Source organism: Salvia hispanica, chromosome 1 (assembly GCF_023119035.1).
Source record: "Salvia hispanica cultivar TCC Black 2014 chromosome 1, UniMelb_Shisp_WGS_1.0, whole genome shotgun sequence".
Lineage (NCBI taxonomy): Eukaryota > Viridiplantae > Streptophyta > Magnoliopsida > Lamiales > Lamiaceae > Salvia > Salvia hispanica.
In genome coordinates, this window is record NC_062965.1 from 51467165 (window position 1) to 51479557 (window position 12393).

Below are 12393 nucleotides of genomic sequence, written 5' to 3' on the forward strand. Positions count from 1 at the left end.
TTATAAACTTTTAAATATTAATCATACTTTAGAGTTTCAGAATTTTTTCGATTTTGAAAAAACCCACTTCGAACTGAACTAATCTACATCCAAATTACTCCTATAAAGGAAAAAATATCCAATCTAATTCAAAAATAAAAATAAATCTGAATCAAATTTAATAATCGGATTATTTGATTATTCAAATTATAGATATTTTATTCACCCACGCTCCAAATTAAATTCAAATCTGGCGCCACGATACCTTTTGTATAAAAAAGTGGAATATAATCAAAGAATTTATCCAAAATGGAAAAAAATATACAGTCGTCGGATTCTACCAATAAAAGCAACCTCAGTCAAACCGAAAAATAAAACGATAAATGCAGGTGGGTCCCCCACTCCCAATCATAGATAAAGCCGACTACGTACCACCCCCACAGCCCCCGGTACAACCCCCACTGCACATTCCTCATTCCCGTTGCAATTTCAATTTCAATTTCGCATTTAGTGATAAAAAAGCGAAACAGAATCACCACAAATTCTTAGAGAGAGAGAGCGAAAATTCTAGAGAGAGAGACTGTGAGAGAGTGTTTATGGTTTATGCGGCGAAGAAGAAGATGGATAACGGATTCGACGATTCAGCTTCTTCCGCAGCTTACTCCAACACTGGAAGCAGCTCAATCAGCTCCAGAGACGCCTATCTCAAGCAATTGAGCAGAAATTCGCACAAAATTGCAAAACCTAATCGGAAGCCCCTCCCCCTCCCTCCGGCGGCGTCGCTCTCCGACGGAATTTCGATTCTCGAGCCGAATTCGGCCAATTCGCAGCCGCAATCGCAGCAGCCGCCGGTCTACAACATCAACAAGAGCGATTTCCGCGACGTCGTCCAGCGGCTCACCGGCTCGCCGTCGCACGAGCGGTTTGCGGCGCCGCAAACCCGGCCGCCGAGCTCTCGATTGCAGAGAATCCGCCCCCCTCCCCTCTCGCAGATCTTCAATCGACCTCCTCCGATTCTCCCCCAAAACGGCGGCGTTTCGCAGCCGTTCACCCCTCTCCCGCCGCTGCCGTCCGTACACCCCGCCGCGGAGTCTCCTGTCTCCGCCTACATGCGGTTTCTCCAATCCTCCGCCCCCGCCGCTTCGGCTTCCTACCCCTGGCCTACTCCGCCGCGGCATCCGGAAGCCCTAATTCCCCAATCCGCTCCGCCGCCGGAATCGCCGGTCTCTGCTTACATGCGATTTCTCACTGCCTCGCCGCAGTGGAACGCCGCCGCGCCGCAGCAATTTCCGGCAATGCCTCCGTTTCCGGCGATGCCGCTCTCGCCGCTGGCGTTTGGGTGCATTCCGTCTCCGAAGTCGCCCTACGGCGCGCTGTTCTCGCCGACGGGTCAATTGGGGCTGCCGCAGCTGCCGTTGTCGCCGACGCCACCGGTTTCGAGCCCTAGGTGGAAGGGGATGTGATTGTGAGGGGATTCTCTAAATGTAAGAAAAGAAGGTAAGGGATTTTGGGATTCTACAGCTTCTTATTGCTTAGGTTTTGATGGTAGCAATACTGTATATTTATTTACATGGTGGTTTTGGGGTATGATTATAGTAGTAAGGAATTATTGTATTTACATTTGTTCTTTACATGAACAGTGAAGAAGGCAAAGGAAGTTAAGGTGCCTTTGTCTTTCCCTGTTTGTAGAATCTATTGGAGTATTGGGAATTCAGTTTCAAAATTTCCCCTTTTCATTTCATCTGTTTGTGGACTTGTTTTTTCTTGATTTTATACTAGTTATATATGCAACTTCATGAATATACATATTGGAACATAGCTGAAATCTTGGCTTCGTCGGCTTCATTTTGAATGTAGTTTCGAACTGTAGTATAACATGGAAAGTTATGGACTTGTTGATTTAGGATTTGTGAAATTATTGCTTAAGATGTTGCAGTGAATCTGTAACAGCATTGCTAGAGTTCGATGAATCTGTAAACTTTAGGAAATTGATCGTTTTGGGCAGTTCGCGTGTCGCAAGTAATGCAAAGAGTTTGTTACCCTTTTGTAGTTATGCTTGTTGGTGAGATACTCGAAGCGTTTAGATCCAGACTGTCTGTCTCCTGGGATTTCATTCCAAAGAAACCTACGGCTTTATGAACTCTGATGTTAGAATTGAACACAATAGTAAGACTGGTGTACATTATGAAACATCATTTCACATTGAGAAAATGTGTACACGAGTTACATGCTCGCTCGTCTTCTAAATATAAGTTGGGCAAACGTATGGATAGACTTAGCGGAGCTTCCATATTCTAGGTAATATGGTATAAAGGTTCCACTTTTTGTGTGAGAGTGAGAGATGAGAAAATTTAATTAGTGACACCCTTTGCTGTCATACTTATTGATGAACTTCTTGCTGTCAAGTAAATTTGTTTTGACGATGGAAAGCAAATATTGTCGCAAACAGAAACATGAATATCTTTAAGATCTCCTTAGGTTGTATTAATGCCTGAATTTTGCAATTTATGACCAATGTGTATGTGTTAGTTTTTTATCTATTGTCTGATGCTTTAACAGCCAAGCCATATCTCGAGCTACATATACTGTCATTGGAAACAGGAAAAGACTATTGTAGGAATTGTACTCTACATTCGTGCAAGATACATGCCGAAATATGCTTCAAATCTATATACGGCATTGTATATGTGCTAGAGTTTCTTCGTTAAGGATGAACATACGAAAGGAAGGTGTATTGAGAGAGCTGTTGATGTCTATGCATATGCATTTTGGTAGGATGAAAGTTACAAACTTGAGTTATTGTATGTTTGTAACATATAGAAATGAAGTGGTTAGAGTTTCAACTCCCAATATGTTATGCTTTTCAATATAGAATGTGTTGCATCATAGCAAGTTTTTGTTCTGGGCTAGTAATAGAGTCAAATTTTGTACACGTGCCACAGTTGTTGCCGGGAAGAGTTTGGAATTGCAATTATTGAATATGGTTGTCGTCGGCGTTTGAAGGCATAAGCGCGGTGCGACAGCTGTCACTACAATGGATAACAAATGAAGAACGTAAATGAATTCCAATCCTTCAGGATTGGGATGACAGCTGCAACACCATAGGATCGGCGATAGCTCCAAAGGCCATATTTTAATAAAGTTTGCAGCCCTCATGGGACTATAGTGGGGGTCACACTCTGATCCAACCCTTTGAGTTCACTTGCATGCACCAGCCTCCATCTATTGTCAGCGACGACCACCACATTAACTTTACCTATAGATGCCGATAACAATCTTGTTTGATTGTTCAACCTTTACCTAAGTTATGTTTCCTTAATCTAAAAGATAAGTAAATTTAAGGGAGCTATTCAACCAATGAGTTATTCTACTCCTAGGAAAGGTTGGAAAAACTCAATCACTAAAAATATACTCCCTCCGTTTCACAGTAATGAGAGCGTTTCTTTTCGGCATGGAAATTAAGAAAAATCGTATTAGGTGGAGTTAAGTAAAGGGAGAATAAAGTGGAAAATGAAAAAGGTAGAGAGATGAAAGGAGAAAAAAGTAAGAGAGTTAAGTAGGTGTGGAAAAATGTATTGACTTTTACTAAAAAAAGAAATGACTCTATTACTATGGAACGTACCAAAATGACAAAATAACTCTATTACTATTGAACGGAGAGAGTAATTCTATAGTAATATGAGAGCATGTAATTCATCTACACATTTTCTAGGGTGAGTCTAGGGTTTCTATTTAATGATAGGTGAGTCTAGGGTTTTTATTTCAAGAATTTTCTCCCTAGAAAGTAATTTCCCATGGAAACACTAACGATAGTAAATGTGGAGATGGGGAGACCATGACTCGATTTTCAGGTTGAATCTGAGAGTTGCAAAATGTGAACATTTAGGATCTCATGTTTTATTTCACCTCACAAGACGAACATTATTTTGCAGCAAAACAAGCCTTTTGCATAAAATATGGTATCCGAATCTGAGAAGAGTATTTGGTAAAAAGTTGAAACAAAGAACTCCGCATAGTTAGTCCGAGGGCTGGCTGTGTGTGCATGAACGGCACAATTCAATAGCAATAACATCAAGACCTAAAAGAGACCCGAAAAAATGCCAGGATTTCAAATAGAGGAACAAAAGGGTGAAAAAAAAGAGCGAAGACTCTCATCATCCTCATTGTTGAGCTGCAGTTTCTTCAGCTTTAGGAGCTTCATCGGCTCCTTCGTCCTGCATCAAACTCCAGTTTATCACTATGCACGCCATGGATGCAATATATGTAAATAACGTGCTACGTTTTCACCTTATTTTACACTCCTATTGAACACAGATTACAACAGGATTGTTGATTGAAGAATTTAGAGGAAACAATACCTGCATATCAGAGGTCCACAAGGTGAGGTTGTCTCGGAGAAGTTGCATGATCAAAGTGCTATCTTTGTAGGACTCCTCGCCAAGAGTATCCAACTCAGCAATGGCCTCGTCGAAGGCCTGGATAATCATAAAACTCAACATGATTACGAATATACGTATGGAGCTATGTATGTATAGGATCATCACTGAAGGTAAATGTTTGTACCTGTTTGGCAAGGTTGCAAGCACGGTCAGGAGAGTTCAAGATCTCGTAGTAGAAAACAGAGAAGTTCAGGGCCAGTCCCAATCGAATGGGATGTGTAGGTGCAAGTTCGGTGTTTGCTATGTCCTGCGAAGACGAAAAGCATATCATAAGAAAGAAACTTGGGAGAGAGTTTCAAGTCCATCTTCAAAGTTAGAAGGAATTATTATGCTCATAGTGATATGAATTGTGATCAAAATGAAATGATGATTGCGAAGAAAAAAATTTATCAAACAAAGGAATAGAATCAAGATATAAATTGTTGTTCCATTCACGCTTCATTCGATCATAGCAAGTATGGCAAATCAATGTAACAAAAAAATTAGTAGCAATTAGATATTCTAAGCTTAGTTAATCAAAATTGTAGAAACAATTAGCCATTAAAAGTCCAGTCCTCCTTCATTTACTATTTCATCTTTCTGATTTACTATTGCTTTAAACCACAATTAACATAAAAGGATAATAAAGTCAACAAAATGCGTAGATGCAGCAATCAGTAAAGTCACACACAGTAGCAAATCTAAATCCGATCTACGCAATTAAACAATTGACAACAATTATTGTATACAAATCGGAAATGCGAAAAACAATCAAACAAGGAAACAGAGATCCACACCTGAGCCGCCTTGTAAGCGTTGAGAGTGCTCTCAGCCGCCTCCTTCCTCTCCGCAGCCGTCTTAAACTCCGCCAGATACCGATGGTAATCGCCCTTCATCTTCAGGTAGAAAACCTTGGAATCGCCGGATCCGGCGGACGGAACGAGGCGATCGTCGAGCAGCTTGAGGATCCCCTCGCAGATCTTGGTGAGCTCGGCCTCGATCTTAGATCTGTACTCCTTGATGGTGGCGACGTGGTCCTCGTTCCCCCTGGACTCCTCCTTCTGCTCGATGGAGGAGATGATCCGCCACGACGCCCGCCGCGCGCCGATGACGTTCTTATAGGCGACGGAGAGGAGGTTGCGCTCCTCGACGGAGAGCTCCTCCTTGTCCTCGAGCGACGCGGAGACCTTCTCCATGTACTCCACCATCTCCTCGTAGCGCTCGGCCTGCTCGGCCAGTTTCGCCATGTAGACGCTCTCCTCTCGCGGCGCCATGGATGGATTCGTCGTTCCCGATCTGGATTAGAGAGAGAAAGTTGTGAATTAGAGAGAGAAGGGGGATTTTTGAGAGGAAATGAAGGAAAAGAGAGGGAAGTGGTTTTGAAATGTGAGGAAGAGAGGGGATTTAGGAATATTTTTTTTTTGTGAGCTGGATTTTGGAACAACTTTTGCTGGCGACGCGGTGTATCCAAAGACGTGGTGTGGGCCCACTCTCACTCACACACAACAATGACAAATTTTGTCGTATGCAGAAGGGCGGTCGTTTTCTCGAGACTGAATTGATACGAGATTAACCAGTGTTGAATTGGGCAAGATCAATATTGTTCATGAGTGTTAAATGTTAGGAGGAATCTACGCATCACAACAATGACAAATTTTGTGGTGCCTGAAGCGGTGTTCGGTTACTTGAGACTGAATTTACATGAGATTAACCAATATTGAATTGGCCGAGATTCATTTTGTATGTGCGTGTAGTTATTAAATATTCGGAGGTATCTACACATCACAACAACGACAAATTTTGTTGCACGTAAAGTGGTGTTCGGTTACCTGAGACTGAATTTACATGAGACTAACTGATATTGAATTGGCCGAGATTCATTTTGTACGTGCGTGTCATTATTAAATATTCGGAGGAATCCACACAACCAAACACTATACATATGATTCAGTCTTTTCTAGTTAATCCGATCGAACATTTCCAAATAATCTTCACTCAGATATATAATTTCAAAATCTGTCGCGTAATTGGATTCGTGTTGTTGTTCTTATGAGTTTTGGGCTAGTTGTGACAAAATTAATCTTGACAAATTTTAATGGATTTAATTTCAAATGATCTTAGATCAATTTAGTTTTGAATAACTAAACCTAATTTTTTAACCCATGGACAACCAATATAAGGAATATCCCAGCATCTAATAGTGGTGCTCTAAAGCAAAGTTGAATATTGATGATTTAAAAATGTTAGATTGATTTAATTATGATTGAGTTGACTTCAATTAAAGAATTCAAATTTGGAGACACTAAGGCTTATAACTATATGTTTAATTTATATATTTAACAATTTACTACTACCTTTTAGGAACAATATATTTAACGGAACGCTTTTTTCTCTGATCAAAATTAATAGTGCCAACGCATTGTGGAAGAGACCATATTGAATTATGTTCTGCAAAATAGTAACGTGCACCACAAATCATCATTTCATTCTAAAATTCATTACATTGTACAATCCACAAACTTTAAGATAAAAAGCATGCAAAAATTTAAACACATAGGGAACTATACAAGCTAGGCTAAACCCCTATTTATTTCATTCTTTTACATAGAACAAAGATAATATTTCCAACATTATTGTTTCCTAACTCAATCCTTTATTGCCTCTCTTCTTGCACGCCTTCTTCTCATGTCTCTGACAATGAATATGTCTTCAACAATCTCTTCTATTTTGCCGAAGTATATCTCTCTGAAACTTCGACAAAATAAAAGTAGCCACACAATGCTTCCGAATCCCACAACATATCCAAGTGCAGCACACACGTATTCCCACTCTATCTCATTCTCCTCTTCATCGTATCCCGGTGGTGGTACATTAGTATGATTGCAGCTAATGTTGAGAGGGAAACCACATAGCCCCGAATTTCCTTCAAATGAATCAGATGAGAATGTTTGCATTTGCCGCCCTTTTGGGATCGCTCCGACAAACTTATTGAAGGAGAGATTCAATTTCGAAAGAAATGTGAGCCTTCCAAGCTCCTCTGGGATCGGCCCTGCTAGTTGGTTTACAGAGAGGTCGAGTGATTCGAGACTACTCAACCTACCAAATGATTTTGGGACTTTGCGATCTTCCCTTCTAAAGCATTATGACTAAGATCCAAGTAACGTAGATTACAATCTACACGAAAAATATCTGGAATGCTACCGTTGATGTTGTTATGACTCAAATCCAACACTGTAATCCTTTCGAGTGGGAAAGGGGGTATGCTTCCGCTGATGTTGTTACGACTTAGATCGATCCCCTTCATGTATATAAGTAGGCAAGCGGGTAAGCTGCCACTCAATTTATTTCCAGACAATCTAAGCCAAACGAATTGTGTGGCGTTGCAGAGGCAGGTTGGAATCGTTCCACTTAAATTGTTTCGAGACAATTCAAGATTATACAGTCGTGTGGCGTTGCAGATGGAGGTTGGAACTGATCCACTTAAATTGTTATTAGCAAGAAACAACTGGGAGAGTTTTGCTCCCCAAATCCAACTAGGTATTTCCCCCGCAATACTATTGTTTGAGAGATCCAATGTTTCCAGATCCAAATGTTTAACGAAATCGGGAAAATTGGACAAGTTACACGAACCTAGGCCTAAGCCTTTTAATTTGAGGCGTCCATGTGAACTCGAATCGACGTTGCCAACATCTACTGACAAGCTATTGCCGGATAGATCAAGCCACGTGAGATTGGGAAGGCTTTGAAAGTCCTCGAGTTGAAAAGTGCCATTAAATTTGTTGTAACTAAGACTAAGTTCCAACAATGACGGGTGAGCAAAAATAGACTGGGGTATGTTACCGGAGAATGAATTTCCCAACAGATTTAGATGAACGAGATTGGAAAGACCTTCAAACAAAGCAGAAGGAAGTGAGCCATTCAAGTTGTTATACGACAAGTCGACACGAATAAGCTTTGTTAGGCTAGCAAAGGTGGATGGAATTGAGCCCTTCAATTTGCATTTGCCAAGAGTTAAGGTGGTGAGACTCGGAAAATTGGTGAACAAGTCATGAAGTGCTACCGCTGAAAGATTGTTCCGATCTAGTCGAAGAATCGAAAGGGAGTGAAGTTGTAAAAAGGATTTAGGCAAAGGAGCATCAAGACTACAACCAACCAAACTCAAAGAGGTGAGTTTTGGTAAATGTGATGATATAATATGACCCCAATTTTTCCTTTCATGCAAGGAAGTCACATTGACATCATCAAGATAGAGCTCTCTAAGCCCTGTTAAATTTTGGACAAGAAACTTCAAACTTGGGAGCTCGAGGCTAAGAGTAGTGCCGGACTTGTTGGAGATATCGAGACTAGCCAATCTCGTCAAGGTCGAAATTTCAGAAGGAACCTGCCCACCAAAATCAGCATGTGACAAATTCAAATGTGTCAAACAAGTCAGATTGCCAATACCTTTTGGAATGGCATCATGGTTGAATTCATTGTAGGCAAGGTTAAGCTTCCGCAGATATTTAAATCTGAAGAGACTCGACGAATCCCCAATTCCACCGGAAATGGCCTCATCGTCGAGCTGCAAACTAACGACGTAGCCAGAAGCATCACATTCCACACCGTGCCACTTGCAACACTCATGATCACTTTCATTCCATCGCACCAGTTTTGTTGAATAAGAAGAGTTGAAGATCAACTCATTCTTGAGTTGAAGCAACAAGGTTTGCTGAGGGGGAAGACATTTGTTATTATAAGAAAGCGTGGTGAAAATTAAGGACGAAATTAGTATACAAATGAACAACATCTTCCTTGGAAGCATGGTGAAAGAAGATATTGATATTTCTTTGTGTGTGCAAATGATGATAAGTGAATGCTGGTTTAAATAGTTTATTTGGATATCTTTTTAAGATCACCACTTGAATTAATAAAGACATCCATTTGTAAATTCCACGATAATGGAAGTGATACGTGGGTTAAAAAACAATGTGTTGAGTTGACTTGAGGTCATTAAGTCCTAATCCAGGATTTTCCACCACCACTAACATAGGCATTAAAACGAAATTATGTACTCATGTTATTACCACTATACATTGTATGGAGTAGCAAATATCTTGAACAACTTGTAAATTTAGTGCACTCACTTTATAGAACTGGAAAGGCCTAACAATTGACTTGAGATCTTCTAGGTCATTTATTTTGTACTCTCTCCGTTCCTAGATAGTTCGGGCATTTCTATTCGGTACGAGATTGAGAAAATTATCGGAGAGGATAATATTTTTGACAAAAAGAAAATTACTCAACTATCTTAGAACAACTCAAAAAGGAATACAAGTCAACTATACTGGGACGGAGGGAATAGCATCGCTCCATGTAGTTGAATCGTATAAGACCAAAATCATCTTAGATATTGTGTTGCCCCTCAAAACATTATCTTATAAGAACTAAGTTAATATATATGTTCATTAATTATGAAGATTACTTGAGATATTTCATACTTTAATTATACATTTTTTTTGTCGGACCTTATATGATAAAAGATGTCTAGGTTTCTATTCCATCGTTGCTTAAAAAAATTGTACTTTCGTTCCAATTAAATTGAGATATTTCTTTCAGTATAAAGATTGAAAAATTTATGTTAAATGATTTAAATGAAATGAAATAAAATAAGAAATTTAGAAACTAAATAAAATAAGAATAATTACATATGCATATTTTTTATACAAAAAAATTACTCAACTTAATTAAAACATTCTAAAAAAATTACTCATCTCATTTAAACAATTCGACTAATAATACGATCTCCCTCTCCTATTTTTTGCTTCTATTCTTCGAATGAAATATTTTCGAATTATCACAACCACGAAATGAGTTTCCAACTCCACTACAAATGGATTCACCATCGTATTGCAAAGTGATGAAGAGTGACGACACTCCAATCCTATCCACGTGCCACGTGATATCAATTTTTGAACAAATTACTTCATTTTGTTGTTTGTTGGGTTGGGCCACATTTTGTGAGGTTCGACAAAATTGATTGGCCCGAATTCGCCATTTGGGCCGTGGGCATAAGCCGATTCCTCATAACTATTCGTTTAATGGGCTCTCAGATACGCTTTATTTTGGATTGGGTTGAATTGCGCTTTTGTAGATTTTCGTTCAAATTCATAAGTTGACATCTACCGGTTATACTATATGAAACACTCGATCTATCTCATGTTACTCAATTTTTTTTGTTTCGGCTTTTCTCAAACTACGTGTACTCCTTTTATTTTAAGGAAGAATTATTTTTATTTAATTAATTTATTCATATTAAAGTTAATTAAGTATTTTTTTATTAAATACCGCTCATTACACTTTAAATACTAATTTAATTTTATTAAAAAATCAATCCTAAATTTAGGAATAAATTTGAAATGTACAAGCAATATAAAATAGAGAGAGTACTGACTACTTAAATTCGGCTACATATGTTTATATGATTTTGACATTAATCACTTTATTACGACGGACGAGAAAAATATAAGCATAATTTATTATTTTTTATTAAAACCATGTTAATATATGCTATTTTTATTTAGGTAAACAGTAAATTAATTTTAAACAACAGTGAGCAATATATTCCATCCAATGAATATTCAGTGTAGTAGTAACTCTTTTCTTTTATAATCATAGTAAAGCAAACCGAATCCATTTGCTTTACACCAAACAAACAAATTGAATAAATGAATTCAATCATCTATCTAAAAAAATTAATCCTAAATAATAAAATCAAACCAAAGTTGAACATTCAGAATGTAGAAGGATCATGTATCGCGGGAAGCACGTATTTCCTGCCGTTAACACCATGCGCATTATAGCTAGCACCACTACTCTTCTCCACCAGCAAATCTCCGGCGTAGCCAGGATACGCTCCCTTCGCATACACCCCGGGGCACGCCGTCGCTGCTTCCAATGGCGCATCCGCCGTTCCTTGATAAAATCCGTTTCCGAACGGATTCGTCGCGGTTCCGGCCAACAGCGCCGACAAATTGATCACCATTCCGTCGATTCCGACGTCGTTGTTCGGTGCAATCAACGGCGGGCTCTGCGGACCGTAGATCGGCTGGTGGAACGGCCACGCGCAGTAGCCAGGCGCACTGAGCCTCCGAGTTCCCCACCCAAATGTAGGCGAATTTCTGATTTTTTCCGTTGACGGCGCTCGATTTAGATCTGTGGCTGCCGCAGCGGTTTCGGCAGAAACCGTCGACGGCGACGTCGGATGCCGTTAGCACGACGTTGATCGCGTTGATTTGCTCGCCTTTAGATGCCAGATCTACGATGTGTTTTTCGGTGAGAGATTTTCCGATTGAGTAGGAATCGTCGAGGATCTGGTTGTTGAGGTGGAGAGAGAGCGATTGCTCTTTAGAGGAGGCGATGTGGTAGTACTTTTCTAATTTTTTCCACCACGCAGCGACGGAGGGGTTGGATTGCGGCGGAGAGGAATCGGAGAGAGATGTGATGAAATCGGCGACTATTGCGCGTTGAGAAGGGGTGAATTTGCCGTACGAAATTAGGTTCACGGAGATTCTGCCGCGGAGGAGAGCGCCGTTGTGGTATTTCATGAGCTGAGTTTGCTGTGTGTCTTCAGCCAGAGAATTGGGGATTGCTCTTGAAGCAACGCAGACATTCAAGAGAAATGAAATTGCTAACAATTTGAGAATGGTGGAAGAAGAAGCCATTGAATTTGTGTTTCAGTGCTTCTGGTTAGAGAGAGATTGAGGTGAGAGTGAGGATTGAAGAAGGCGGGTGAGGGTATTTATAGAGAGGGATTTGAAATTGGTAGAGATACAAAGTGACTAAAACGCGGCGTTTTGAGTGAGAGTCAAAGTGGATACCCGTTGCTCTCTGGTTTCGCTGCCGCCCAATTTATCCATAAGAAAACACAATAGGCAATAGTTAATACAGTTATACAGCTTTGATCCAACTAGCAATCCAACTTAGAATTAAATGAATAAACTTGTAACTGACAATTTAA

General features: G+C 39.9%; 3 protein-coding genes and 1 pseudogene across 3 annotated transcripts; 1 reads left to right on the top strand and 3 right to left on the bottom strand.

Annotated features, from left to right (window-relative positions):
• Positions 1-493: 493 nt before the first annotated feature.
• On the top strand, positions 494-1715 carry LOC125212230 (VQ motif-containing protein 9-like). Its single transcript, XM_048112335.1, has one exon. The coding sequence runs from the start codon at positions 576-578 to the stop codon at positions 1440-1442; it is 867 nt and encodes a 288-aa protein (XP_047968292.1). The 5' UTR covers positions 494-575; the 3' UTR covers positions 1443-1715.
• A 2221-nt stretch (positions 1716-3936) lies between these two features.
• On the bottom strand, positions 3937-5786 carry LOC125201735 (14-3-3-like protein). The gene is made up of 4 exons (XM_048099975.1): positions 5195-5786; positions 4543-4665; positions 4338-4454; positions 3937-4193 (listed from the first exon to the last, which is right to left on the bottom strand). The coding sequence occupies exons 1-4, from the start codon at positions 5669-5671 to the stop codon at positions 4140-4142; spliced, it is 771 nt and encodes a 256-aa protein (XP_047955932.1). The 5' UTR covers positions 5672-5786; the 3' UTR covers positions 3937-4139.
• Positions 5787-6861: 1075 nt separating this feature from the next.
• On the bottom strand, positions 6862-9240 carry LOC125202043 (receptor-like protein 38). Its single transcript, XM_048100354.1, has 2 exons — positions 8841-9240; positions 6862-8778 (listed from the first exon to the last, which is right to left on the bottom strand). Exons 1-2 carry the CDS (start codon positions 9030-9032, stop codon positions 7489-7491), a joined length of 1482 nt encoding a protein of 493 aa, XP_047956311.1. The 5' UTR covers positions 9033-9240; the 3' UTR covers positions 6862-7488.
• Positions 9241-11147: 1907 nt separating this feature from the next.
• On the bottom strand, positions 11148-12190 carry LOC125201901 (annotated as a pseudogene).
• Positions 12191-12393: the final 203 nt, after the last annotated feature.

Bases quoted from the DNA above. Each gene is read 5' to 3' on its own strand.
- LOC125201735 (XM_048099975.1), bottom strand. From the start codon at position 5,671: ATGGCGCCGCGAGAGGAGAGCGTCTACATGGCGAAACTGGCCGAGCAG. The intron at 4,455-4,542 runs GTACAAACATTT...ATGATTATCCAG, and splicing joins CTTGCAACCTTGCCAAACAG to GCCTTCGACGAGGCCATTGC. The intron at 4,194-4,337 runs GTATTGTTTCCT...AGTTTGATGCAG, and splicing joins TGTGGACCTCTGATATGCAG to GACGAAGGAGCCGATGAAGC.
- LOC125202043 (XM_048100354.1), bottom strand. From the start codon at position 9,032: ATGAAAGTGATCATGAGTGTTGCAAGTGGCACGGTGTGGAATGTGATG. The intron at 8,779-8,840 runs GTATTGGCAATC...TTTGGTGGGCAG, and splicing joins CCATGATGCCATTCCAAAAG to GTTCCTTCTGAAATTTCGAC.
- LOC125212230 (XM_048112335.1), top strand. From the start codon at position 576: ATGGTTTATGCGGCGAAGAAGAAGATGGATAACGGATTCGACGATTCA.